The sequence below is a fragment of the Takifugu rubripes genome, chromosome 22, assembly GCF_901000725.2.
Source record: "Takifugu rubripes chromosome 22, fTakRub1.2, whole genome shotgun sequence".
Lineage (NCBI taxonomy): Eukaryota > Metazoa > Chordata > Actinopteri > Tetraodontiformes > Tetraodontidae > Takifugu > Takifugu rubripes.
Window position 1 is genome coordinate 11001559 of NC_042306.1, and position 26181 is coordinate 11027739.

Sequence of the window (26181 nt, forward strand, 5' to 3'; positions counted from 1 at the left end):
TTGCCTGGTATCTCCTGCCTTTAAATTCCAATGACCTCACCTTCTATAAACCCCACGACCGTAGCATTCAAACATGCAAATGAAAACCCAAAGCCGCCATAAGTCATAAAACTATATTTATAAATAAAAAGACATTTTTTTCCTCAATAAAAAGAGTAGTGTGAAAGACGTAAGAAATTTGTTTACCGTTATACATTATCACGACAGAGTTTGAACACACTCTGGTTAACAGATGAAATTACAGACGTGTAATGTAAAAATGACTCATGGAGTTAGATGCTTGTGTTTAACATTAAAAAAAATGAAACTTGCAACTACATACATAATAGAACAAATGTCTTCTTACAGCAAGGACAGCTTTTCTTGCACTACATACACATTTATCCATTTCTTTCTTAGGTCGTGCAGACATTTTAAAAGTCTCAATAAAGTTAAGGGTTAGTGTTCGTTCAGCATTTCTTTTTTCGTTAGAGGTCTAAAAGTATTGAAGCACCAGAGGGAGAGAAGAGGCTCCGATATGTGAACAGGGGTGGGGGGGGGGGGACAAACAGCAGATAAGGAAGGCAGAGAAGAATAAAGGAGTACAAATTTAAAAAAAAGACATCCATGTAGAAAAGCGCACAGTCATCTTCCGCGGCCGTTTCCACTGCCCGCCTTCCTCTTTCGCTCTTTGTCCTTATGCAAACATGGCCTTACCCAAGAGTGGAAAATCAGAGAGGCGCTTTGGTTCCATTTCCAGCAGCAGCGTAGGTTTCTTCATTGAAGAAAGTATAGCCGCTATTACTAAGAAGCAAAAGCACAAGAGGAGCATTTTATCCACACAGAGTTGCTTCCATATTTGCTCGAGGAAGAACAGAATTTGGGTCTTGGTTTACAGCTCATGAAGTGGCCCCCCCATCCTTCCTCGTCCCAGACCGACGCCGGAAACAAACCGTTACTTAGGTAATCACCTATGAACTGTGTTACATCACATCAACGAAAAACTCTCCAGCATTGCCCACAGCCAGGCGCAGGGATTGGCGTGATGCGGTTAGCTCCGGTGGCACGGAGGCGAGTTCTCTGCCTGGCGGGGCGCCAGGTGCAGATGTCGACAGATGCGGTGGCTGGGGTGGCAGCCCAGGGGGACCGTAGACCAGGCCGGGGCCGTACGCTAAGGAGTGGGAGTTGGTGCTGCGGTGGCTGACGGAGCTGCGGATGCTTCGCTCACTAGGGGGGGCCACTGAGCGCTCGCTTGGAGCTCGGTGGCTCCGGATCTCGGTTTCACTGCCGCTGCCGCCAGACTTGGGGCCCTCGTTCTTGCTGCAGTTGGATCCGCTGCTTCCTGCAGACAGAGGATGAAACGATGATTACACTCAGATGCAGCACTGGAATCATTTTTTATTTTTCACTAGAGCTACTGAAACGCAGCAAGCAAGTGAAGCAGAGCAGTGACCCAGTTTATGGGAGAGCTGCGTGACTAATGCAGATATGGTCACCGAGCATTCGCTGCCTTACAAGGACGTGACAGCGTAGGCAGTATTAGACATTAAATGGGTTCATTTTTATTGCCACAGACATCTAGGATTTATAACATTTCTATAATTAAAAAAATATCAATTCCATCTAAATCAAATGAAATCAGTCCACAGTATCAGGACCTTTTATATGACAAATGAAGCTCACTTTATGACATCAAGATGAAAGATCATCTTGTAAATGTACAAACTCTTAACACCATGATGGTAAAGAGCAAAAACAACCTATGAAGTAATGTACAGTCAGTGAGTCCAGTAAATATCCCCCCAGGATGTGCAAATAACTCCTAAAACCACTGGACTGCAGTTCTATTTCTACCTTTTAAACACACAAAATGAGATGCAAAGGAGGAGGGAGCCTGGAGGGGATATTTTACCACTTAGTCAGACTTAGCTGGGAAGTGTAGCTGTTGACACTATTACATGACATGTCATTTTGTGGGCTTTTAGTAATTAAATGAGATGTGAAACACAGCGAATTATTTTCTGCTTTGTACAGTTTAAAGACAATCTGCATAAATAAAGTTGTAGACTGAACAAATGTTTACAGCTTGTGATTTTGTCCTCAAAGAGAACAGGAGCTCAGGCATACATACATTCAGTGATTTCATCTGAGTAAATATGTGCTAAACCTTCGTACTGCACACTATACAAGTTAAAACATGAATATTAATAACATTCAGGTGGGCTACTCACCACTGTGCTGGCTCCCTGCACTTCCAGCTCCTGGTCCACCGTGGAAGGGCTGCGGCAGGTCATAGGGATGTGGAATGGGGAACTGGTAAGGTAGAGCCATGGGCCAAGGAGCTGCCCCGGGATGGGGAAGCGGGGGCAGGGTATCCTGATCTGAGGCACCCCCGCTGGAACCGTCATGGTCGTGAAGAGACAGGTGGGTCATATCTGAGGGAGAGCAAGACCGGATTTAGAATCCAACGTTTGCTCTGCTCTGGAACAGCTGATGGCACAGCCAGGACAGGAGGCTCCAATTTGTCCCGCGGGAACGTCTAAAGGAGATCTTTGTGTTCACTTACTGCCGCACAGGTCTCCAAAGATGTAATAGCACTGTTCCGAGAAGGTGATCTTGTTGACGGTGTGTCTGATGTAGCCGGCCTTCAACAGGTTGCTGGCATATTTACGGGCTTCTCGGCGATCGGAAAACCCTTCGACGTGGTGGAACAACCAGTCAACCACGTCAGAACCTGAGAGTAGAGGGGAAATTTGTAAGGCAAGTACTTGCGCCCCAGCGGTTTTACCTCCTTTGTTCTGACAGATGAAACTGTCAATAAATTAAGCTAATAAAATTAACAATGTGCAAAATGAAGAAATCCAGATGTACCGATAAAGGCATTAGCGATGGTTATCTTCAGCCACATCCTGTCCCGCACCTCCAGACCTGACTCTGGGCAGGCCATAGCCTTAGCAACTGTTGCCATGTCAGTGTGGATGGAGAGGTGGAAGTCATCAAATCCTGAGGAGGAGGAGAGGGAGATAAGAGGACGTGCAGAAATGCTGCCAAACAGATCCACCACAGTTTTAAATGCAAGGGAACCAGCTCCAAGGACAAGGAAATCAAGGCTCACCTAGAAATCAAAACCATCAAGACACGCTTTTGTGACTTTAAGCCGCAATCAAATGCACTGTTGTAACCAGAAGATTCGAACCAGACACTATTTCTCTTGGGAAATAGTGCTTCCTGTAGTCTTTGTTTTGGTTTACTGTGCTGGTAAAGACAAAACTTTCCACCGTTCTTGATTTGCTTTATTTCCCAGAAAGCTTTGTGATAATCCAGCAAAATAAAACTTGTTTCACTTTATGCCTAATAATAATTTCAGATCCTAAAATGTGCCTTATAATGTCAATGATAAGTGAGTGACTTATTGCTCCTCAAAAGCATCATTTATTGCAATTCTACTGTTCCTTTATAAATTTAATAATTGGAAAGTAATGCAAATATTCCCCAGAAGCCAAAGTATACTTTTAAAAATGTCCTTTTTCAATCACAAATGCATAAAAAGCTTATTCACCCGACACTATGTTTTGATTATGAAATTATATTAAGAGGGGGAAAAACACCTCAAAGTTCTGCCATAGATTACCGAGGAGAGGTAGTTGTGAGTTACGGCCGAGTTTTGACCTGATTTATTGAGCAGATGGACATTGTGAGCTCAAAGGCAGTAAAAGCAGGAGCAGAAAGTTCTCAATGGAATGCAGGGAGAGGGTGGAACCACACTTGAAAGAGGGAAATGGATTTTTTTCTGCCTTTTCAGAGAGTCTGAGGACTCCAAGCATAAATGTTCAGCAACTAAAACCCGTCTGGATCTAAAACTGCCAGCTTTGTCGTCTTGTGTCAACAGTTTGCCGTTCACTGTCAGATACACTTAAAAGCTTCACCCAGCAGTTGACCAGAAGATAGACAGATATGTGTTGTATAACGTGGGCGGGCGGGGGGGGCGATGGCACTCACGTTCGGTCTCAGGGATAGAGCTGCTGATGGAGGAGCTGGTGGAGGTGACGGTGCTCATAGACGGGCTCATGCCATATGGGGGGTAGACCCCGGTCATGGCTGCCGTGTGGGAAACCCACGCTGCTGGGTCGATAGGCCGGATAGGCTCACCTGCTCGGTCAAATAGGAGCACGTGTTATGTAGGTAAAGATGTCAATGCAGGAATTACAGTTGGGGTGCAAATAAACAGGCTTCAACTCACTTCTGGGAAGAGCGAAGCAGCTCCGAGGGTTCGGATCCCAGCACTTAGCAACGGTCAGTGTAATCGGCCTGAGGTGAGAGATGGAAAGATGCGATTTTATTCGAGTTCAAAGAAAATAATACTTCTGCTAAACGTGCAGCTCACCCTGGCTTGTGCACAATGTCTCTGAGAACTCGCACCGCGTCATCGTTGCTCATGTTCTCAAAGTTAATGTCGTTCACCTAAGGAAACAAAAATCATAACTATTGTATGTAGCAAGGTTTGGAAATTCCCACAACTGTTCCAGTGAATCCCACAACACACACCTGCAACAGCATGTCTCCGGGCTCTATGCGTCCATCGGCAGCCACCGCTCCTCCCTTCATGATGGAGCCGATGTAGATTCCCCCGTCCCCTCTCTCGTTGCTCTGACCCACAATACTGATGCCCAGGAAGTTGTATTTCTCTGTCAGTGCACAAGCATGTCAAACAGGCTGCAGTCGGCTAGTGAAATAGCTTTGAGCACCAGGTGCCAGGTGTTTGGGTTACTTACCCATGTTGAGGGTGACAGTGATGATGTTCAGAGACATGGTGGAGTCTGTAATGCTGCTGAATGATGACGACTGGAAATAATGTTTGAACATTGGGACAGAAAAGTAGTGAAATGTGAGACATTTAGACAACTAGATGAAAGTTTATGCTGCTGGTTTGCTTGCTCACCCTGTCCATATTGGAGGCTTTGGGCTTCCGTCGGCGACGCCGATGGCGTCTCATTAATCGAGTAGAGCTCTGCTCAGTAGAGCTGCTGAATCTATAAAGAACAACATGTCTTAGAAACAGCAAAAGAATCACTGTAAAAATCCTCCCGAATCCATAAAACCAACTTCATTTTCCTGCCGCCTCAGACAAGATCACTCGATCTGTTAGAAAACCGTGAACTGGTGGACGTGCGGCCTGTTTAAGTTGCTCTTGTATTGTTCATTTTTGAAAAAGACGAACAGGAAAACAAGACAGAATACAACATCTGCAACCCCAAATGGTTTCTGGAAAAGAATAGAACCCGTGACTCCAAACCATATAACCATCCAAACCATGAGTTATGCGATTGGTTACAGACCCTGTCCGCTGCCTGTATTTTTCTATTTTGCTGTGTTCAGGGAAAAACATCGGACGGAACAAAAAAAGCTCCACATCTTCGGTCTGAATATCCAATTCAAGCGTTCCTTTTAGCTCCATAGCATTATTTCATATTTTATAATAAACTTTATGAAGGTGTTATGAGATTTCTGACACTGAGATCCAGGTAAAATTGAGATTATCTGTATGAAGAGTAAAGAAATCAAAGTCGCAGGAATAAGGAGGAAGAGCGAGTTGACAACAGCAGAGTGGTGATACGTTCCTGGAAAATCTGAGGCAACCACTAAAACCACTTTTATTCTGCAAAATCTCTGCCAGAGCCCTTTTCTGATGCATTCCTCCAACCACACAGACTGAGAACAAGACATCTGACCTGCTGGTTGCATCGTCATCCTCTGAATCGAAGCAGGACGTGGATTCCAGCTCGCTGCTCATGAAGGACGAGCAGCTGTCGTAGTCAGCAGCCCCGCGTCCCAGCGCCCGAGAGGCCGAATACCCATTCTGCCGTCCGCCTAGAGACAGTAGCGTTAGCAGAAGGTTTACAGGTAAATCCAGGAAAAAAAATATTTAAAAGAAATAAAGAAAATAAAGAAAATAAATAAAAAAATCAGACAAACTGAACGTTTTTGGAGATAACAAATCGATAAAAATGAAAGATGCTGCGTGATTGCTCTCTTCTGACCGTGATCATGGCTGTGTTTTCGTCTCGGCCTCTCCCTCTCTCTCCTCTGAGACACCATGGAACCCGTCTCGGTGTCATTGTCCAAACTGTCCCGTCCACTCGCTGCTTTCCCACTGCAGAGAGGAGGACACTCTGATTAGAGACCCGGACAGGACTGTACAGCTGAGCAGGTGATCTAATAATTAGCTACCTACATGAATTACTCAGTTACAAAATTGACACAAAATGATCAGATTTGCAGGGTTTTACAGTTAATTGGCTCGCAGAGCTTTTAACATTTTCAAGTACTATTTAAACTACACAGTTCACTGTAAAAAATATAATCAGAAAGTATTTCCTGTAGGTACTGACTGATAAGAAGGCGGTCTTGACTCTCCGATGCCCCCGGTCCTCTCCAGAGGAGGTGCTGCCTCGAGGCTACCTGCCACAGAGCCTGCGTCGGCGTGGACGCCGTCTCCTGAGACCAACTGAGACAAAAAGACAGAAGGTCGGCCAGAGGAATGAGACAAATATTCAGCGGGGAAGATTATACTGCAGATGCTTAACAAGTGGGCAGCACAGCCCCGGCAGAGCGCCAGCGCGTTTACGTTACACCACAGTTGTGGGCTGGATGGAACGTCCCATTTTAATGTCACTGAATAAAAGCGCTGCCACATTTGGCCAAGGCACCGCGTCACGATGTGTGGAGAGAACAACCCAGCATTTATGGACCAAAGCTGTAAATGCATTTCTGAAAGAAAGGACCTTTGAGGAATGGCTCATTATTCTGTTCTGTTATTCTGTAAACAGAAGAAAGGTTTGCAAGAAATAAGCATGAATAATCTCCATTGTGCACAGCCAATGACTGGCAGAGAGAATCAAATAACTAATAACTATTTATGCCATACCCCTGCCACTTATGGCTATAATTGTACACATTTTCCACAAACGCTTTAGAAAAACCCCTGTTTAATCACATCATGTTAGCAGGATTGACGCATCTACTCAGGCCATTAAATAATAAATAACACACTGTATATTTTTAAATGACTTTTGTGCATTTAATGAGCTTTGTATATGTGCATTTTTTACTTAATCCTCTCCAAAACACTTAAAAACGTTCTGTTTACTGGAGAACAAAACCAACAAATGCTCAGATGAGACTCCGGAGCAGGAATCTTTCCAAAAACTGTTTGTTTTAGCTCCACTGCACAAAGGTTAGCGAATCTACCCTCGACCTTCCTGCGGTCGGCAAGGTTGTGGTAGTCAAAGTACAATACCTGTGGTTACAGAGAGTCTGAACATTTGCAGTCTAAGTGTCTGTGTGTGATAAAGACTGACAGAAATAAGGCCTCACTAGTAACCTGAGGAAAATGTAACTGGAAAACCCCAAAAATACATACTCTACGATGAGGTGAGGCAGGGGTTAGGTTGTTAGCCGACAATTAAACAGAACTGTTGGGTTGTGATGACAGTTGAGCAGCCCCTTAAACAGGACAGTCACAGGTCACTGAACCAACAGTTGCTCAGTGGAGACAAACAAATGGACACGGTGTGACACAGATAACATTTCCATTTGCATGGAATATTTCCATGGCCTCTGCAAAGAACAACATGCTCGCAAAGAACCTTAAACTGCTTATAATTTAAATGACCACAACAGCGACGCACCAGGATGAGCGCAGTAAATTACACTCATGCAAATCTAATGAGGGAAAAAACCCCACCGACTCTACAGTGGGCCTATAATTGTTACCTCGCTGCAATGAATTACCCAATTGCCTTTTACATCACGACACATAGCGCTTAATTTATTCCTCCCACCTGCCAGGGAAAGTCAAGCTCAGTATTAGACGACGTGGAGTGAAGCTTTGTTGTGTTTTCCACCTATCCTGTGATTCCATTTGCTCAAAATTCAATTTTGATGCTAAGAAAAGGACAAGGGGAGGCCAAGTGCTGGTGGTGGCAAGTATGGTATTGCTCTGTTTTTCTCAGAACCTACATAATGTAAAACTATCTTTGTGTGTGTGTGTTTGTGTGTGTGTATGGGGTGGCTAGCATGTGAAAATCCTTAAAGATTTACCAGCCAGTAGAAGTGCGGTAATCACAAAATGAGTAAAGCCTGCTTGTAGATCACATCAGGTCATTATCGCGATATATTAAGACATATTAGGCAATCACACAGATTCTGGAAATTGAAGGGATGGGAATCACATGTACGTGTGCTACCACTCCATACAGACACGATGACAACAGCATGACATTTACAAATCAGAGAAATGCGTCTAGGATTCACTTTGAACCTACCCACGACACCACTCGTCCGTTAAAACAGGGCAGCTTTGCATTGTCGTCAGATATTTCCTCCTTTACCACCCTGTAAAGAGAACAATGTTCCAGTTCAGTAAACCATTACCAAAACAAAGGCACGCTCAAGGCAATAAAACATGAGGCTGCATTTAGAGGCCATTCTTATAGGAAGTGTTCACACCGACCAGGGCAAACCCCGACAACTAGGACGACTAGTGCCGCTTTAAAAATGCACCCATTACACCGTGGGTTCACGCACAACATCTGAAAAGATCTTACTTCTTCAAAGTTTACGGCTACCAAGCCAAATCCCAGAATATCAACAACCAACCAAAATAAACTGGTCTAGAAGGCTTTCCTGTTTATTTTTACAAATACAGATGTGTGAATCTTCAATGTGTGGTTGCAAGAATGGGATGTCAGATGGTACCTTGACAACACCTTGTTAAACAGTCCCTGGAGGCAAATCAAGCCATGCTAATGGAGGGAGTAACTGTGCCTTTCACCCAGGGGAGAGTGGCTGTTGACACTGAGCTTCTTTGTCAATATAGGCAGCAACTATTCCTGTCTGACGGGTTGCTTCAGCTATAGATCTATACCACACTGTGGGGGTAAAAGTTAATCTTGTTTATTTACATGAAGAGCTGTAGATCCTTTCCCCCCAATGCATATTAGAAGAACCTGCAAGACCATGACCTGTACATGAGTTGTTTAAAAAAAAAAAAAAAATCATAAACCAACTTTGAAAACATAATTTAAACTGTCCTGTCTGGAGTAATATAAAACGTTGACTTTCGCAGTCATGTTTTAGCACAAAAGAACACTCTCGTAAAGCTGCCATAGTGATGAACAGGGCATTCCAGTGTCCAACTCTGCATTCCTGGGGCTAATAGACAACAACAACAGGCCCTGTTGGAATTACTAAAGCTGGCCCTTTCCCTGACTGAGACCGACTTTCTTTTGCATAAATATCCCACACATTACCGAGAACGACGCAACACCGCTGCTTAACTTCTATGCAGTCAATGACGGCGCTTCCCACTCAATGCACTATAGTTTTTAATGGCCCCCAAAGCTGTCGGAGGTGTTTGCAAAGCTGACAAATACCAAACTTGGCCAGACGACGCGAAGACACGGCGAAATAGCTGGCCACTAAAGCAATGTAAACAAACGGCACCGGGACGCTGAACAGACCAGATGCGGGTCGCCTGGCTAGCAGCTATGCTAACAAAGGAGCCCAACTGACGGGGCTAGCAAATAATCGAGAACCGGGCACCGACCAACTGATGACAAGACAGCTGAGCCAAGAGAACTGCTCATGTTAACACCATTGTGTTATTTGGAAACCCATAAAGTGCTACACTGACGCCATGTTAAACACATTTCAGTTACCCGAAGTCATCGTCCATAGATTTGAAGAAGAATTTGCAATTTGGCTTCTTGAGGACATTTTTGAAGTCCGCCAGTGTGACTTTGTCCGCTGGCACCGGCAGCTTCACCAGATACGGGGTCTCCTGGTCGTCGAGGTGGTAGATAATTTTGGTCTCCCCCATCTCGGACAGCGGCTATGGCGACGGGGCAGGCAGGGTGCATCAAGCCGAGGGCCTCGCAGGCTCCCTCTCGGGCCCCGACTCCCCGTGGCGCTGGCGGCTGTGCCGTGGTCCTCCCGGTTCTCCCTGGGTGACTGACGCGCAGCAAAATTCCGGTTCCTTCTATTCTACGCCAGTATCACCCCCTCTATTCAAAACGCACCTTAATTTTCACGCAAGCGTCTGTCCACCGACCGAACATCGAATTGCTATAGTTCCCGTTTGCTTCAAGCTTGCAATATGACTCTGGAAGCTGACGAATATCCCAGTAACAGCGTCAAAACGCAGGAATGGTAACCAAGCTCCGAAAGGTCGATTTCCTCTTAGCTGCCGAGCAATCGCTGCTCTTCTGAGCTGACTTGCTCACGGAACTGAAAAAATAACCCCATCTGTGGCAGCCTCTGAGGGGCGACGCCTACAGGAGAGGAGGGGAATAGCAACGGAAGACAGGCAGCATGGCAACATTGTGGTCCCATGAGTTTGGTTTTGCTACTAAACACTTGGGAGTTCTTAATTAAAAAAAGGATAAATTAGGCTATTTAACTTAATGGAACGTGAAAAGTATACATACGGTGATTAAAAGTGAACCCTCAAATGCTGGATGTTGTTCTGCATGTTAGTAATATTTTCTGCAGAGGTGAAGTGTTTGGTTTAATTTTAGCACTTTGAATGATTTTGTTAGATCTTGACAATGAAATACTGAAGTCAACTGTGAGTATGTACAGCAATTGCAGTTTATTAGACTGAAGGAATTTTGCTTTGCAGGTACAGAGAAACACAAAGCTTCAATCACTTGACAAAGTTTTGCAATCAGTTATGGTGTACAAAATGGACTCTGATAGACCAACTTGTCTATTTTATTTGAGAATAAAACATGACTGATATCATCATTACCATCTTCTTTCATCCCATCACTCCAGGAGACAAACAATATAACATTTTTCATACAAATACAAAAAAGGGGAATGGGGGGGGTTTGGTCTCTCTTTTTATTTAAATAGCTTCTGAAGTGTGCCGGGGAGATTTTAATCATCCAGGAAGTCATCATCCAGGTTAACATCAGAGGTGTCAATGTCATCCAGGTCCATGTTGTCCAAATCCACGTCCAGCTCATCCAGACTCTAAACAAATCAAGACCAGATCAAATAATTAACATATAGCCCTGACAATTGTGTCATGTTAGCACATATAATGAAATTAGAGGAAATAAATGGTTTAACCTTCTTGTTTTCTGAATCTATGAGGATTTCCTTCTCTTCCTCATCCGTTATAGGCTCCGCTATAGCCAGTTCAGGTGGTTCACATATTACTGGAGGGGCTTCTGGAGGGGTGGGGCTATCCACCTCTGGTTCACCACAATCCTGTGTCAGCCAGGAAAATCATCAATTTTAAAAATCCTTGATGAAAACCGATCACATCAAACTGTCTACAAAAAAAGATCACTGGGCGCTGCAGACGAACCTTGGACACGGGGGGAAAGACGCTTCCCTTTGGCTCGTAGCCTTGAGCCTCCTCCAGAATATTTCTGTCCTCATTGAGCTAAAAAAAGAATGGACATTGTGAAGACAAAACAGAGACAATTCTGAGACAGCTGTAACTGTTGTGCACCCAACACAATTGTGTCTATTTAAAACTCACTGTGACGAGAGGGTAATCTCTGGCAGGCCTACTGGTGCCCGAGGAGGTCTCTTTGAGGTAAGACTCTGCTGCGAATGCCTCCTTTAGGCCTGGAAATAGGTTCTCATACTCTGTAGGGTCTGCTAAAGACTCAGCAGCCTATAAAAGAGAACCATGGTCACCTAAACTGACGCAAACGAGCTTGTTTAAACTTATCTATATACTAGGAAAAATCTTTAAAACTGAACTTACCTTCTGGTTGACCTTAGCCAGATTCTCTCGCCATAATTTTACCACACGTGATACCTGACTGGGAAGGTAGGTTCGAGCCAGAAAGGCAGCTTCAGGTAGTCGGTTTGTTTTGATCAGGAGCTCCAGACACTGATCAAGTCTAGTGGGAAAAGAGGAAACGTGCCAAAAACAAATTACACCAGTTGGCAAATCGTGTTTAATACACAGCCCCGCATCTGATACTCACTTCCCCTGCAAGAAGTAGGTCATGAAGGCAACGTTGTTCTTGCCATCCCTCTCTGCCCCCTCAGCCAATTTGCCCACCATTGTGGTGTTTCCAGAGGCTGTGGCGAGGAGGAGCAGGCCGCCGTAATCCTGGGCGTGGTGAAGGCACTCCTGGGCCAGGCCAAACTGGCATTTACTGATAGCCAGCTCAGCCAGCTGCTTCCACTTCTGCTCCGACTGCAGACATTAGAAAGAGAAATCTAAGAAACACAGGCAGCAGCTTACCTTAGATCTTACCTTAAAATCTAGCTAGGATTCTCGTACCTCAGCCTCAGTAGCGAGCTGGTAGGCAATCTTCAACTCTCCCAGCTGCAGTGCCAACTCAAACCGATGCTCTGGGTCTGTGGACACAGCCAGTGCCTGCTGCTTGAAACCCTGAAAAGGAAAAAAGAAAAATAAAGCATCAGCATTTTCAAGCACCAGGTTGTCATTTTAAACTGAACCCCCCCCCCCCCCCCCCCCATTTTAATGAATTGGAATAAACTTTATTTCCCTTACCTGCTTTTCCAGGAAATGTGCCACCCTGGTCCTCTGTTCTTTGGGAATTGTGGGGAGTACCTTGTCAGCCATTCCAAAGTCCCTTCTCATTACAGCAGTCTGGTACTCCAGGACAGACACCAAAAGGGAGTAACTAACTATGTTGAGCTCTTTGTCACCCAGGTACAGGCGGTCATCTTTGGGTATGTAACCCAGAAGATACATGGTTCTACAAAGGTGAAAAAGACACAGCGATCCGAGTTTAATTGTTAAATATTCTCATTTTATAAAGCTTTCAGTGTTCTGAGACACACAGTTGGTTATTATAACACAAGGTGACTTTAAGCTAGAGTCTGTGTTTTACCTGTCAAGATGAGCAATAGTGACAATCTCTCCTCCTACGTAGTAGTTGAGCCTGTTCACGGAGCTGGTATAGATGAAACAGTCCCCAACCCAGAGTCCCGTCTTCACAATCTCCTGAATCTCTCCCTGCACCTGAAAGACAAAAGGAAGTAGGAAGACTAAATACAGCTGTCATAGCTTTAGTCTAAATTTAACAATGACTCGAGACTTTGATATGGAAAACTAGAAACTGAATTAAAGAACCAACCTCAAAGGCATCTTCAATACCATCTTCAGTGACTCCTTCATTGTTCTCCTGTGAAGCAGCTACTTTCTCTGCCATGTAACGCAGGATGAAGAAGGACTCCTCTGTAGCAATGCAGACCAGCTCACCAGAGTCTGACCAGAAGATCTGAACACATAACAAAAATGATCAATAAAGAATGTAGATTTTTGGGGGGTTGAATTGAACTACAGTCAGATTGGTCATTGTACATGTTTAGGCTGGATCTCTACGCGACGGATCAATTCAGTGTTCTCCCAGTCATAAAATGCCAGGCCATTCACAGATCTTACACCAAGCAAGAAACCTCCATAAATGCCTGGATACAAAAAATGAGAACAGATAAATTAAAGGAAAAACAACTCATGTCCATAGCCAAAAAAATAATAATACAAAGGAGATCAAGTACCCTCAGCTCCAAAATCAGGCTTGAAAGATTTCTTTTCCTTGAAATTTTTAAATAGCTTGACCAGACTGTTGCTCTCTCTAATGGCATACCTGTTGTTAAAAATGAAAGAGGGCTGAAATTACCATTCCGATCAGAGGAGAGAGTCAGAAGTTTATTTTTTCCTCAACACAGGACTTACTCAGAGGAATCATGCGCCCAGACAAACTCCTGAGCTGATCCAAAACTCTTATTTCTCAAAGCCATTGCAGTGTAGATGATATACTCTCCATCTCCACACACCACGACAAACCTGGGCACATAAATGTACAAATGAGCGACCTTTAGTTTTTAGGATATCTGCATGTTTTTTGGGCAAAATATGAATATACATACCTTCCATTGGGGTTATGCTGAATGGTTTGGGGGTAAATTTCACAGCTGCCCATGTCTTTAACAGCCAAAGGCAACCTCTCCCCATCCTTGATTTCAGCATCTCCCATAGCTTTCAGATTGGCTTGCTGTACCTCACTGTGTTTAGCCCAAATGATCTTCCCATTGGTGTCCATGGACATGGCTGGCTCCTCACGACCAACCTACAACATAGGGAGAAACAAACAGACAAAAACAGATGTGAGTTAACTGGCTCTTGGTGCACTTCAAAGATATTTAATATTTACTCTCTTACTTACCTTGATGATGATACTGCCTTCATCATAACCCAGAGCCACATTATTGGAACCTCTGAGACCGCACACACACCAAACTCTCTCCATGCCATAGTTCAAAGTGCTTTCCAGGCGGTATGTGCTCGAATGCCAGATGCGCACCGTGCCTGCAGAGAATTTTAAACCAGTGATGAACAAGGCCAGGGACGGTATGTGTTGCAGAAATGCAGTAATTTGTCCATAGCAGAGAGGTTGAGTTACGTTCTTACCGTCCTCTGATCCAGTGATGATGATGGGCAGCTCAGGGTGGAAGCTAACGCAAGAGACATTCTGGGCATGACCCTCCAGAGTCTGAACACAGGTCTTATTCTACAACACAGACAGTAAGATAGATGCACATTACTGTATATGACGTTTCTAAACTGCTGACCATAGAAGAAATGTTAAAAAATACAGTATATATTCGGAGTGAATTTAGCCTATTTTCTATTACGTGATGAAAAGATGAATGACTTCAAACCTGGTAGTCCCAGATCTTGACTTGGCGGTCATCAGCTCCTGAGATGAGGTAAGGCTTATCTCCACCACTATAATAGTCGATACAATTGACTCCTTTCTCATGTCCCTCCAAAGTGAAATTGGGGGATGAAGAGCCCAACTGCCAAACCTGAAATTTCATAAGAGTTATGTAAAAATGACCCAGATCTATAAAATCTGATGCAATACCATGCAATACTCAACCAGTAAGAAGAAAATACAACATGTTCAGGATGATAAATATGTGCACCTTAATTGTTCTGTCCAGAGAAGCACTGGCAAACTGGTTGTTGTCCTTGGGGTTGATTACTATCTGCATGACATAGTGAGTGTGACCCTCAAACACCTGGCTACATGACCACTTCTTCTCCCAGTCCCACAATTTGATCAACATATCATCTGTGTAGAAACAAAGATAATCTTTCATGTATATGTCCAACCAAATGCACTTGAAGATGATGTTATGAAGGCACATTTGTTATAATAAAGTTGAAGTCTAGTGCATTAGCAATCAAAAGTACTTTTGGTAGCATACCACTGCTAGTAAGGATGTAGGGCTGCGTTGGATGGACAGCAATGCAACGAATGTAGTCAGAGTGGGCCTCAAACATGTGCACGCGTTCCAGGGTATTATAGTTGAACACACGGATTTGCATATCATCCTGCCCACAGGGGAAAAAGGAAGATATTTTGTTTAAATACTGCTTGAAACAGATGTCATTAACTATAACACAGCCAAAAGCTCATCATGGACCTCCCAAGCTAAACACATTTAAGCCTGTTCTATCTTTATAAATGTGGATTGTAAAGCTAACCATTGTCAATGTCCCAACACAAATGCCAACAAGATAGCCTCACCGCTCCTGTGATGACCCAGTTCTTCCTTGCCACGAACTTAGCAGCTCTGACAGGGAGGTCGCACACTTCAAATGTCTTGACAAGAGTCTGAAGCAACAACAAAAAAAACTTGCTTTGTGATAATTGTGACTGGATCCCGTCTCTTGACGAAAGTAAAATCAGCCTTTTATTACAATGTCACAAGGCATGTGTGCGAATCTGTGTTTCTATGTATTTTGTATGGCCATACCTGTGTTTCGTGGTTCCACACACAGACGCTGCCGTTGTAAAGACTAGCCAGCATCCATGGTTCTGTTGGGTGAAGATCCACACTCTTCACTCGGTCAGACCTGGCTGTCAGCCTCCGTTTAATGTCCAGCCTCAGAGGCTGAGAAATATAAACTCAATATGAGTTGCTTTGCATGGCAATGTAATACTATATACAAGAACTGCACTTTGTTAATCAATGGCAAAACCCATAATGTCAGATGGTAAAGCCTGCGTAATTGTTAGCATGCTAACATGAAGGCTAAAGCATTTAAATCTTCCTGATAGTCCTACATTTACATGTACTATGAAACTCAAAACAAGACAAGAAATTATATTACACTCAACTGCAAACATTTGTGAAAATGTATACTCAAGAAGTTAGCTAAAAGCTAACGAACACAGTTAGCAACTAAGCTATTTCAAAGGTGCACTAATAATGAAACATTTAAGGGTTAGAAAGGAAGACTCGGTCGCATTTAAGGCACTAATAGTGGATTTAGGGTATTTCGTTGTCTCTCACCATATTTTATCCTCGTGCTGTCAGAATAAAATCAGAAAAATGTATGTTGAACAGCTGCAATTCCGATCCAAATGTTCGGACTTGAGCGAACGGAGCTCTGGGTACTGACGTGGAAGTTCCTGAAAGAAAATCTCGCGTGAATTGATGTACGGCAGGATGACGTCAGAATAAGGCGACGTGTGATCAGACAGATGACGAAACGCCACGAAGACAGAAAAGACATGCAGATTATTGGCTCAATTACTTAATGATTTTTTTTAAATATCTTGCACAGAGTGAAGAGGAGATATCGTACCATGAAAATTACAGTTATTGTTTTTCAAACTAATTTGAAACGTTGCTTATTTTTAGTGTGATGAAATTATGTTCTCATTATCTTGCATGGATCATTATAACCGTATTACCAGTAACCGTGTCAATATTATTTTTTTCTGTCATACCGACAAACATCCAGGAACAATTGACCTTTTCTCCCTTAACTCCAACTTTTACCCCTTCCATGTCACCAGATGTCATGGATCCCTTTAGTGCAAAATTCTTTTTAGGTGGTTATTGGAATTGATCACAAGTTTGCATTGTGCAGTTATATAGTCAGTGTCATTGTATTGAAAACTTGATTTCATAGGTGATTTGATTATAGAATTTAAATGAAGCTCACATACATTATGCAATATTTATGAACTGGTTGCTGTCTCACCCACCTCCCTGGAGTGAAATTTCTTTATATATTTATTTTTGTTAAATTGCCAAGACAGAAGGTTATTTGCAGTTTTAAGTCATGATTTTAAAAAGCTAATGAAAAATCACTTGAAATAACTTTGAATGGCAAAATGTTCAAACCATTTGTGCAGTGACTGTTCTAAACAAAACACCAACACTGAGGCAGAAACTGCATCACAGAACAAATCAGGGGAGCATTGGAAGCATGAAATTGGACAATTTTGTCGCGGATGGAACTAGTCCACGCTTTCAAGTCACCCTGTTATGAGCCACTGAACAAAAAAAGACACCTTTGACCAAAATGGAATCCACTCAAAGTTTCTCACTGAGTGCTTTCAGATAAGCCTCATACTTCTCACTGGTTTCCACAAACTATTTTCCACTGATGCCTTCCAGAATAGTGACAGTCCTGATGTTGATGTTAGTCAGGGAATGGTGCAGGGAAAGGAGTCATTCCACTGTCAAGTGAGGTGGCATCAGTGGGGAAGTGGTGACATTTGTTAATAGAAAGAGGCATTTTGTTATGAGGAGGAAGACTAAAGAGCTGATTCCGCCAGTTGTACGACTGAAGCTTGAAAATATTCCCCACTACAATTCCAGCAGCTGCAAATGTATTTTGAATAGACAAATATGGGTGGGAAAAGACAGTTTTTAATTCAGTTCACTTTATTGATTGATTGTTGCTATTAAAGATGCATTCCCAGAAGTGGGAGTGATAAATACACAAGCGTCTTATTTGATATAACTGGACATTTAAATCTATATCACACACATCTATCTATTTTCCATCCACGGAATCTAAAACTGGAGTCACCAGACATTGCATGTCCTAAAACCTGCGAGCTGTCCTTCATTAAATTCATGATCTTGTAGAGACAAAAAGAAAAATGTGATAGTTGGCAATAATAGTTTTGATAACAGAAAATTTTAAAGCTTGTATAAAGCATGGTACACATCCAAGAGAGAATAGGCTATCGTGTCTGAACTGGGTCTGGCGGGTCTGTGCCTGTGTCAGCGGATGTTAATAACAGCCACCTTATGTCTTCTTGAACACCTGCTGGCAAACAGCTCCTCCAGCTCTCAACTCCTGCAGAGGACAAATGGTAATTTACTGTTTTCAAATCACATCAGTCTCAGAAGTATCTCTGTACATTTCTAATAATTGTATTAGTGTGTATGAACCTATATTAGCCACCTATTGTGCCGTTATATTACTCATAGATAAGCTTTTAGAAGGGACTCTCCGCTTGACTAATGAACTTTGTATTTTGACCACTAGAGGTCACGGTTGCTCCAAATTCTTTTCAGCTCTAGAAGCTACTTACCAAGTTTTTCGCTGATGGTTGACAACATCCGACATCCGACAATGACACCACATAATTTTGTTAAATCATTGTTTGTGGAGGACTCAATGATATAAATTGCTAAGCTATATTGTTGCAATAGTTATGTAATATTCATGGCCTGTTTCCACACCGACATGAGCCCTTCCATGACTTGTTAACCACAGAGCTTTAAAAGAACTCCCTCAAAAATAAGATGTTTGCTTCCCTTGATATTTTTCTCTGGCAATAAGATCCAAATTGCACCGTCATTAATATTCACTGCAGGGGCTGGTGTTTTTCTCACCAGATGAAGCTCATCTCCCTCCACCCAGTGGGTCCAACCGCGTCCTTCGATCTCTCCCTTCTGCACACACACCAGCTTATCTCCCTCCCAGGTGATAGTCGTCTGCATGTGTCAGGGAGAAAAACGGGAACATACATTTAACGACGTGGTTGAAATGCTATTCCTGTATTAAACGTTAAAATGGTGGGAGTGAGGCTTCGGCTCCACCACTTTATATCAATTACTCAGAAATAATGCACAGAGAAATCCACGTGACCGTCTGGTAAATTACCCTAAACAGATTTTATGTCATCTATAATCAGCATGAGGAAAACAGGGGTTTTTAGTAATCTTTGATCCCTTTGTACCGTTAATAATCAGTTTTTCCTGCAGGATTAGCTGCCGGGCTTCATCAGTTGCAGGAATTTGACTAAAGTTTTGCATAATGTGGCCAAATCTCATCAAATATGCTGATTTTAATCTAGTTAAATCCCTCCATAACAAGGCAGGCTTTCTTTTAAGTTGGGCAGAGAAGAGCAAAGGTGACAATGTACTTTTTGTCCTCAACAGAGAGATAGTGACAAATATCTGGTCTATTTCCTCTATCAGACAAATTTAAAATCCACCTAAAAACTTTTCATCTCCTTGAACCAACCATGCATTTTCTGTCATCCACCCCCGACAGATCCTCCTCAAACTCCTGGCCGACATAGAAGTCCATGTTGTAGTTTTTGAAGGTGCTGAGGGTTTTGATGACAATATGATCCCCGTCGTGAGTGATGTCCTTGTCGGGCTTAAGCAAATTGGCGATTTTCCTGATGGCGACGTTCACATCTGTGACGGTTTTTAATTCAGTAATTGACCCCCAAAAGTATGAAAAAGGAACAAGAAACAGAAGGGAAGCACTGTCAGATGCAAGAAAGTGCATTTACATTTGTGTCAATAGCTGTCTCGAATTTGCGCGCCCTGTCGTGCGCAATGCTGGCGCGCTCTCCCGTTACTCACCTAGAGCCTTCATGTACTCCTCGAAATTATCATTGGAAATCATTTTCCAATATCCGTTCAGGTCGACTGGCATGTTGGCTGTTTCTCAGGTGCTGTGCGGACGTCCAGTGAAGCAGGAGGCCTGTTGCGGTCGGCTGAATCTCACCGAGTACGGAAAACTCACCCCCCAAACGCCTCAATTTGAACCAAACTCGATTTAATCCGATTACGCGCATTTCATTTTTCTCAGGTGCGCCTCCCACTTCACCCCCTTCCGACGACGTAAACCCCTCAATCCCCACCATAGCCCCGGGAACACAAGGCATGTACACATAATGTAAAGTGGACTGTGTTGCGCTGTATGGAGAACGCTTACTCCGCCTGTGTGGGATTAAACCCAGAACGCACCTTCCATTCAATGTACACGGGTTTAGGAATTCCACGTGTGGCAGATTTCCCGTGTTAGTGTTGAATAACGTGATATTGAGATTCTGATCACGCTGCCCGGCTAACAGCCATCAGATAATGAAGAGAAATGTCGAATGAACAATTACGGCGCACGAAATAGAGGATGAAGCAGAACCACATCAAATTATCCGAACTGAACGGTTTAATCCAACACAATGGAGGCTGCATCTATTCTCGCCCTCTTTTAAATAACTTAATTAATTTGCTAATCTCCCCTTTGGCCCAACTGCAACCAGCCCACTGCTTCAATCCTGCACAGGCGGAACACAAAGACACAGGAAGAATGGCTGTCTGCATCACTCACAGTGGTATTTTCAGCCAATGGCCTCAGCCAGTAAACATCTCCTGTGGCTGAGCCTCTGCCAGGATTACTTCAAATCCTTTGATAGGGAAAAATACAGATTGGCTGACACCCTGTGTGAAAAGATCCTAAATCAATCCTTCCTAGAACTCCGCTACAGACACAACAGACCAGTGGATCACAGCTCAGAATTAAAAAAAGTCACCTGGAGGCACGTTTGATAGCCTCAAAACAAATATTACTTATGTATAAATTCACAGTTTCATGGGAGAATGTTTGGTCAGAGCTATAAAATAACCACGAAGATTGTAAATTGCATTAGGATGTTCACTGGAAAATACAACTTTGAGACCTTTGGCTGAATTTTTCAACACTTCTGACCTTGTCTGCTTTATAAAATAATAAAAATCCACAGCACAAAAGTCCATAGTAGAATAATTGACATGGTGGTGTCATTTTATCCTCATATATTGCATTTTAAAATACACTAATTCAGACAGCAGTGATTAATAAAATCTATAGTTTTATTTCAATATGTGCAGCCAGGTGCAAAGTGTAATGAAGTCCTTGAATGAATGAATAACACTGTGGCCTTTTTCTGTGTGTGTGTGTGTGTGTGTGTGTGTGTGAGTGTGTGTGTGAAAAGGTACTGGCTTAAATACTGAGGTCCGGAAAGTAAATCCAGAGCCAGCAGGTCTCCACTTCAGATGTGTGCAGGTGGTACAAATGAGTAGAAGTGAACCGCTTCTGATGAGAAGTGCTGATGTCTGAGAGTCAGTCGCTGAGGCTCCTCACAGGGCGCCGTGCCTGTTTGGCGAGCGGCCGCAGGACCGCATCTGCATTCCTCCTCTCGCTGTCTTCCGTGTAGAGGTTGTGCTGGTGAATGTATTCTATCACCGAGTCTGGGATCAGGTATTTGACGCTCATCCCTCGTCTCAGAGCCCGGCGCACCTCGGTGGCGCTGGTCTCGTTCCTCACCCACTCCCTCACCAGGTGGATGCTCCCGGAGTGGCGTGTGAGCGCGTCCGACTCGTGCACCGCCCTCTCGGGCTGCAGCGCCCCCCGGCTGACGCAGATGAGGCCGAAGCGGCCGACCACCTCCTCCACGTGGTCATCTCGCCACATGCCGGGAATTTTGAATGTGTCTAGGAAGTCTGCACCGCACAGGAGCTTCAGCTGTGGGGGGACATCTGTGGGGGGCGAGGTAGTTAGTCAGCCGGAGGCGTGAACAGAAAGCCATGAAATCACTCATTAAAATGTATATACAAATGTAATACTAATTGGCAATTATGCTAATTGGGCCTGTGAGGCTAGCATCAGTGTTGAGTCTGTCATGCTATCGTGCTAATTAGGATAGGAATATGATTACTGTGATAATTGATCAGCAAATATATTTGGACCAAAGTGCTGACCGACCACCCATCGTCATCCATCCAAAGGATTTCAAAGGCAAAGATGTGATTTCAAACCCAACATCACTGCTGGCAACCAGAGCTGACTGTCAGTCCTAAACAGAATACCGGTAATTGTTCTGTTCTCACCTGAAAGGGAAGCGATGTTCTTATCGGAGCTGGTGAAGGTTGGCTTGCTCTGCTCATACCGCTTCAGTATTTGCTCATGATGATATCTGCCAACACCAAACATGTGACAGAGAACTAAAAAACACAGCCTTGTTAATGAGAACCAATGCAACAAAAGGGCTGTTTGTGAGAAATTTGTAAAAATGATGACTGACATACGTTCCTTTTTCCAAATACAGAATCTTTAAGGTAATAATGTATGTGTGTGTACGTCCGGGAGTAAAAGAATGTGCGACATGTGCAGCTCTGGACAACAGGCCAGTTCATGCCCTGATCAGGACACGTGTTGAGCAAACAGTGCTCGGCGCTGGTGAAGGTTGGAGGGTTTTAGCTCAAGAGGAGATTAGTGGGGAAAGTATGGAGCTGAGTCAGGGCCAACGGGTTTTGTCATTTCAAATAAATAAATTGAAATCAAAAGCTAATATTTGAAACGGAGATTTTAGGTTTTGAGGTTTAAACACAACCTGTTAGAATTTCTTTAATATGCAGATTCAAAAGCGATTTTTTTTTTTTTTTTTTTTACAGTTCTGCATCTTATATTTCAGGTTTCAGGTTATACCTTTTCCATATTTATGGCCCTGATCTAGGGAGCATGGTAACAGATGAATGGTGTAGAATGATGAGTGACAGCAGGGCAAAGAAGGCAGAGACTGTACCTTCCTCGTGTTGCCTTCAGGGAACGTAGGTTAAATGGCACGTCAACGCACGCTATCTTTCATCTGGCCACAAAAACACCCACACCACTAGAAAAGTTGCAGATGCTTCAAAACTGGCACAAATTCCAATATTTGGTGGACACGTTAAGGCAGATTGTGCAGTTTACCACCCAGACTGACGGTGATGGCGTTCCCAACGCCCCTGCGCTGCTGTGAAGGCAACGCAGCACACCATCATGGCCTCTGCTCAGCTGGGTCAACCTACGAGCACCAATGTGTGGGTCGGATTTTCTTTTAGTGGAGCTTTCAAATGTCAATATATATATATATATTTCAGTGTTAAATATGTGTTCTGGCATTTGGGGCAGCAAGTCTCATCAAAATGACAGATAGTGTGCGTTGAGTTCCATGTGCCATATGGCTCATGTTCCCTGAAGGCAACGTGATTAAAGGAGGGAGTCGGCCTTTATTGCCATGAATATGAAATTCAAAAAACTGTAACAGCAGGTTGTCGACCTAAACCTAAAGTTTCAGTTTTACGTGCTGCATTTTGAAGAAGGGAAGAAGGAAAATGAAAGGATTCAAGATGCATTTCAGTGAGCAGCAAACAGCCTGTCATGCATGACACGAAGTAGGTGGTGGGATACAGTTTCAATAATGATGCCATCAGTTTTTGGTGCCTCTCTGCCATTCGTGTGAAAGAACTTCACAACCCCAGAGGCTTATTTAGACATCCTCTGTCTTGGTTTGTCCTCCTAAATGGGAGTCAAAGGGCTTTTAACTGAACAGAACCTATAAGTCAGGCTGTAGAATCCTGGAGATGCGCTGCAGTATTTCTCCTGTTATGGAGCAGCTGCGGGTTTCTACCTCATGGTGACTGCAGTCTCTGTCCAGTCTGGCTGCTGGCTCTCCCATTCATCAACTGTGACCCAGTTGGAGCTCTGGAGCGCCAGCTTTGCCATGGCAGTTCGGTGCTTAGCCAGTACCAGGCCTTGCTTCCCATAGTTATCGCTCACAGGGGACATGATGCCGCTCACTACTTGGTACTGACCTGAAGGGAGAGAGGATTAACACTATCTTCCTACATCATCACAAGCGCCCTTTAGAAATTTGGTACCAATTTGTGAAATAAAAAGCTAAAAGCTAGCCGTTAGAATTATATATATTTTTTAATATAGATTAATTTATTCCATTCAAAATATATTAAAAAAAAATCCATTGACAAAAGAGGCATAAACCTTTAAACAACAACCTACACCTATTATCAAGTTGGTCAGCTGATATGTTGTAGGTGAGGGATCAAATGGAATCTGTAAGAGCATTATTAAAGTTCCAACCTCCTTATAAGGTACTACGCTTACATCAACAAAGCATCTTAGAGAGAGTGGGCTGAGGAGCAGCGCTGAAGCTATTATGACGTCATTGGGACCATGTGATCAGGCCAGTGCTCTGATTTAGAGCTGCTCTGGAAATAAATGGTCAAGGCTCATTCAAGGAGACCAAATGTGCTGACAGAAGCGTTAGAGGAGGCCTCTGTGGCAGCACATGCAGATCCCAGCCGGCTACTGGGCTGTATACGTGGTTTTTACTTCAACACAATGGGTTTGATGTGTGTTTCTGATGTATTTTTTTGCTGCGTTCAATTTTGTATGCGTTGACGTAAGTTCAGACTCTTTACTTGGTACTTGGTTGAAGCCTATTTGGCAGTGCCACAGCCTCTAGCCTTCCTGGATCAAATGCCACAGGCTTTGGATGGCTGGACTATAAGATATTCTGCTAATCTTCTCTGAAGCTCCATCAGGCTGGAGAGGAACAGACAAATGACCATTTTCACGTCTCAGCAGGCTGGGCCACTTCAGGACACCAGAGTAGTCCTTAAGCCACTCTGGTGTCTTGGCTTATTAGGGTCAACGTCATGTTGGAAGGCAAACCTTCAGCCCTGCTGGAGGTTGTGAGGTCCGAATCAGATTTTCATTAAGCACTTTACTCCATTCAGGTCTGAAAATCTTATTTCTTAGAGGCCTAAGCACTATCTGACAGTCCTGCAGGTACTTTGAATTTAATGCATGTCGACTCCAATCAAGGTGTAGAGACATCTCAAAGGTGAAACTGGATGACTCTCAGAGCGGGAGTTAAAGGGAAACCTGAGCGATGCAAAGGGTCTGAAGACTCATGTCAATGCAGTAGTTTACTTGTTTTGAAATGAATTTGCACCAGCTAAAATTCTGTTTTTAATTTGTCTTTTTGGTGTGTTTACTGTTCAGGATAGCACAGAATATTGCAGTATTTTAGAAATGAAAACCACCATTGTTTATGCACCATTTGCTGCTTCTGAAAATATATATAAAAAAGACACTTATGTGGAATATGAAACAGAAAGTATTGGGCCTCTAACTTTCGCTCGTCACCTGTTCTGTGCATGTGGTCTCTGGCCAACTCAAACAGCCTCATGTGCTGGTTGGTGATTGGATTAAAGGAGCCACAGGCCAGCAAGACTAGGGGAATGCGGTGGGAGGCCATCAAGGTTTACTCCCCACTGTCACTGTCAAAGAATCTATGAGAAAATAGAAGAAAGGAAATGGAATTAGGCAGGCAAAAAATCTACAATGACACTTCAGAAATGTTAAGATTCGCTGTACAATGTGATGCACAACAGCAAACGGTTGCCTTTTTGCCAGAATGTATCATTTTCCCCACAGTGCTGCTGTGCCGGCAACTTCATTCTAATGTGCAGGACAGAACTAAACAGTGCTTATATTCTATCCACCCCTGTGTGCAAACAGCATAGATATAAATGAGTAAATTTTCATCAACTAAATTAAGTGTGTATTATATCTGGAAACATGCTGCATGATGTATTCACACACTTAACACACCTTGACTTTTTAACCCATAAATTCACAAAACATTATGATAGCGTGTTTGCGTATATTCATTAATTTTAATGTTACAATATTGGGCAATCACCTCCTCAACGACGCCTTAACAGTTGACATTGAACGTGCAGCTAATTAAGATTAACCAAGATTAGCCCATTAGCCCGGGGGAGTAAAGACATATTAAAAATACATCAAACTGGGTATATCGATGCTATATATAGCGCAATTGTGCAGCAAACCTAGATAAACATGATACATATACCGCATTTGATTACCTTTCCCCCCATTGTTGTGGTGTAGATGATGTGTCACTCTGTTTGTACTCCCCTAGTACAGACTCTATCGCTCGATGGTTCCGCCAACCGAAGTGGATGAAATTAACTCAACTACGACCCCTACTGGATAGAGGTTGAATTTATTTTCGAACAATGGCATAGCTGTCCATGGTACTGAAATATATGCTTGAAATTTCAGACCAGAGCCAAAATTTGACGGACTCTCGTGTTACTGGCGTGTTGCAACTCACCGCCGCTTGTCATGTAAACGTCCACGTTCATAGAAAATAAAATTTTTGTGACTTTATGTGTAAGCAAAATGTGATACTTGTTTGTCTGCCTGCGTGTGTACCATCTTGATTA

General features: G+C 43.3%; 4 protein-coding genes across 4 annotated transcripts; all 4 read right to left on the minus strand.

The window, feature by feature from the left end:
• Positions 1–99: 99 nt before the first annotated feature.
• On the minus strand, positions 100–9859 carry LOC101065936 (segment polarity protein dishevelled homolog DVL-3). Its single transcript, XM_011616513.2, has 15 exons — positions 9699–9859; positions 8304–8373; positions 6369–6484; positions 6018–6130; positions 5709–5847; positions 4919–5009; positions 4752–4821; positions 4525–4664; positions 4364–4440; positions 4220–4287; positions 3979–4128; positions 2851–2982; positions 2546–2713; positions 2211–2414; positions 100–1321 (listed from the first exon to the last, which is right to left on the minus strand). Exons 1-15 carry the CDS (start codon positions 9857–9859, stop codon positions 963–965), a joined length of 2058 nt encoding a protein of 685 aa, XP_011614815.2. The 3' UTR covers positions 100–962.
• A 747-nt stretch (positions 9860–10606) lies between these two features.
• copb2 (COPI coat complex subunit beta 2) lies at positions 10607–16496 on the minus strand. Its single transcript, XM_011616512.2, has 22 exons — positions 16348–16496; positions 15808–15945; positions 15579–15665; positions 15256–15382; positions 14971–15119; positions 14704–14850; positions 14453–14552; positions 14208–14350; positions 13912–14111; positions 13718–13828; positions 13540–13628; positions 13343–13449; positions 13116–13259; positions 12870–13000; positions 12527–12734; positions 12293–12403; positions 11991–12205; positions 11765–11903; positions 11534–11671; positions 11357–11434; positions 11116–11256; positions 10607–11016 (listed from the first exon to the last, which is right to left on the minus strand). Exons 1-22 carry the CDS (start codon positions 16348–16350, stop codon positions 10921–10923), a joined length of 2802 nt encoding a protein of 933 aa, XP_011614814.2. The 5' UTR covers positions 16351–16496; the 3' UTR covers positions 10607–10920.
• A 1219-nt stretch (positions 16497–17715) lies between these two features.
• On the minus strand, positions 17716–19855 carry LOC101065707 (retinol-binding protein 1). Its single transcript, XM_003975670.3, has 4 exons — positions 19681–19855; positions 19331–19509; positions 18697–18798; positions 17716–18154 (listed from the first exon to the last, which is right to left on the minus strand). Exons 1-4 carry the CDS (start codon positions 19751–19753, stop codon positions 18104–18106), a joined length of 405 nt encoding a protein of 134 aa, XP_003975719.1. The 5' UTR covers positions 19754–19855; the 3' UTR covers positions 17716–18103.
• An 882-nt stretch (positions 19856–20737) lies between these two features.
• nmnat3 (nicotinamide nucleotide adenylyltransferase 3) lies at positions 20738–25921 on the minus strand. Its single transcript, XM_011616511.2, has 5 exons — positions 25819–25921; positions 25073–25218; positions 23532–23715; positions 21970–22055; positions 20738–21618 (listed from the first exon to the last, which is right to left on the minus strand). The coding sequence occupies exons 2-5, from the start codon at positions 25182–25184 to the stop codon at positions 21203–21205; spliced, it is 798 nt and encodes a 265-aa protein (XP_011614813.2). The 5' UTR covers positions 25185–25218; positions 25819–25921; the 3' UTR covers positions 20738–21202.
• Between the last annotated feature and the right edge of the window lie 260 nt (positions 25922–26181).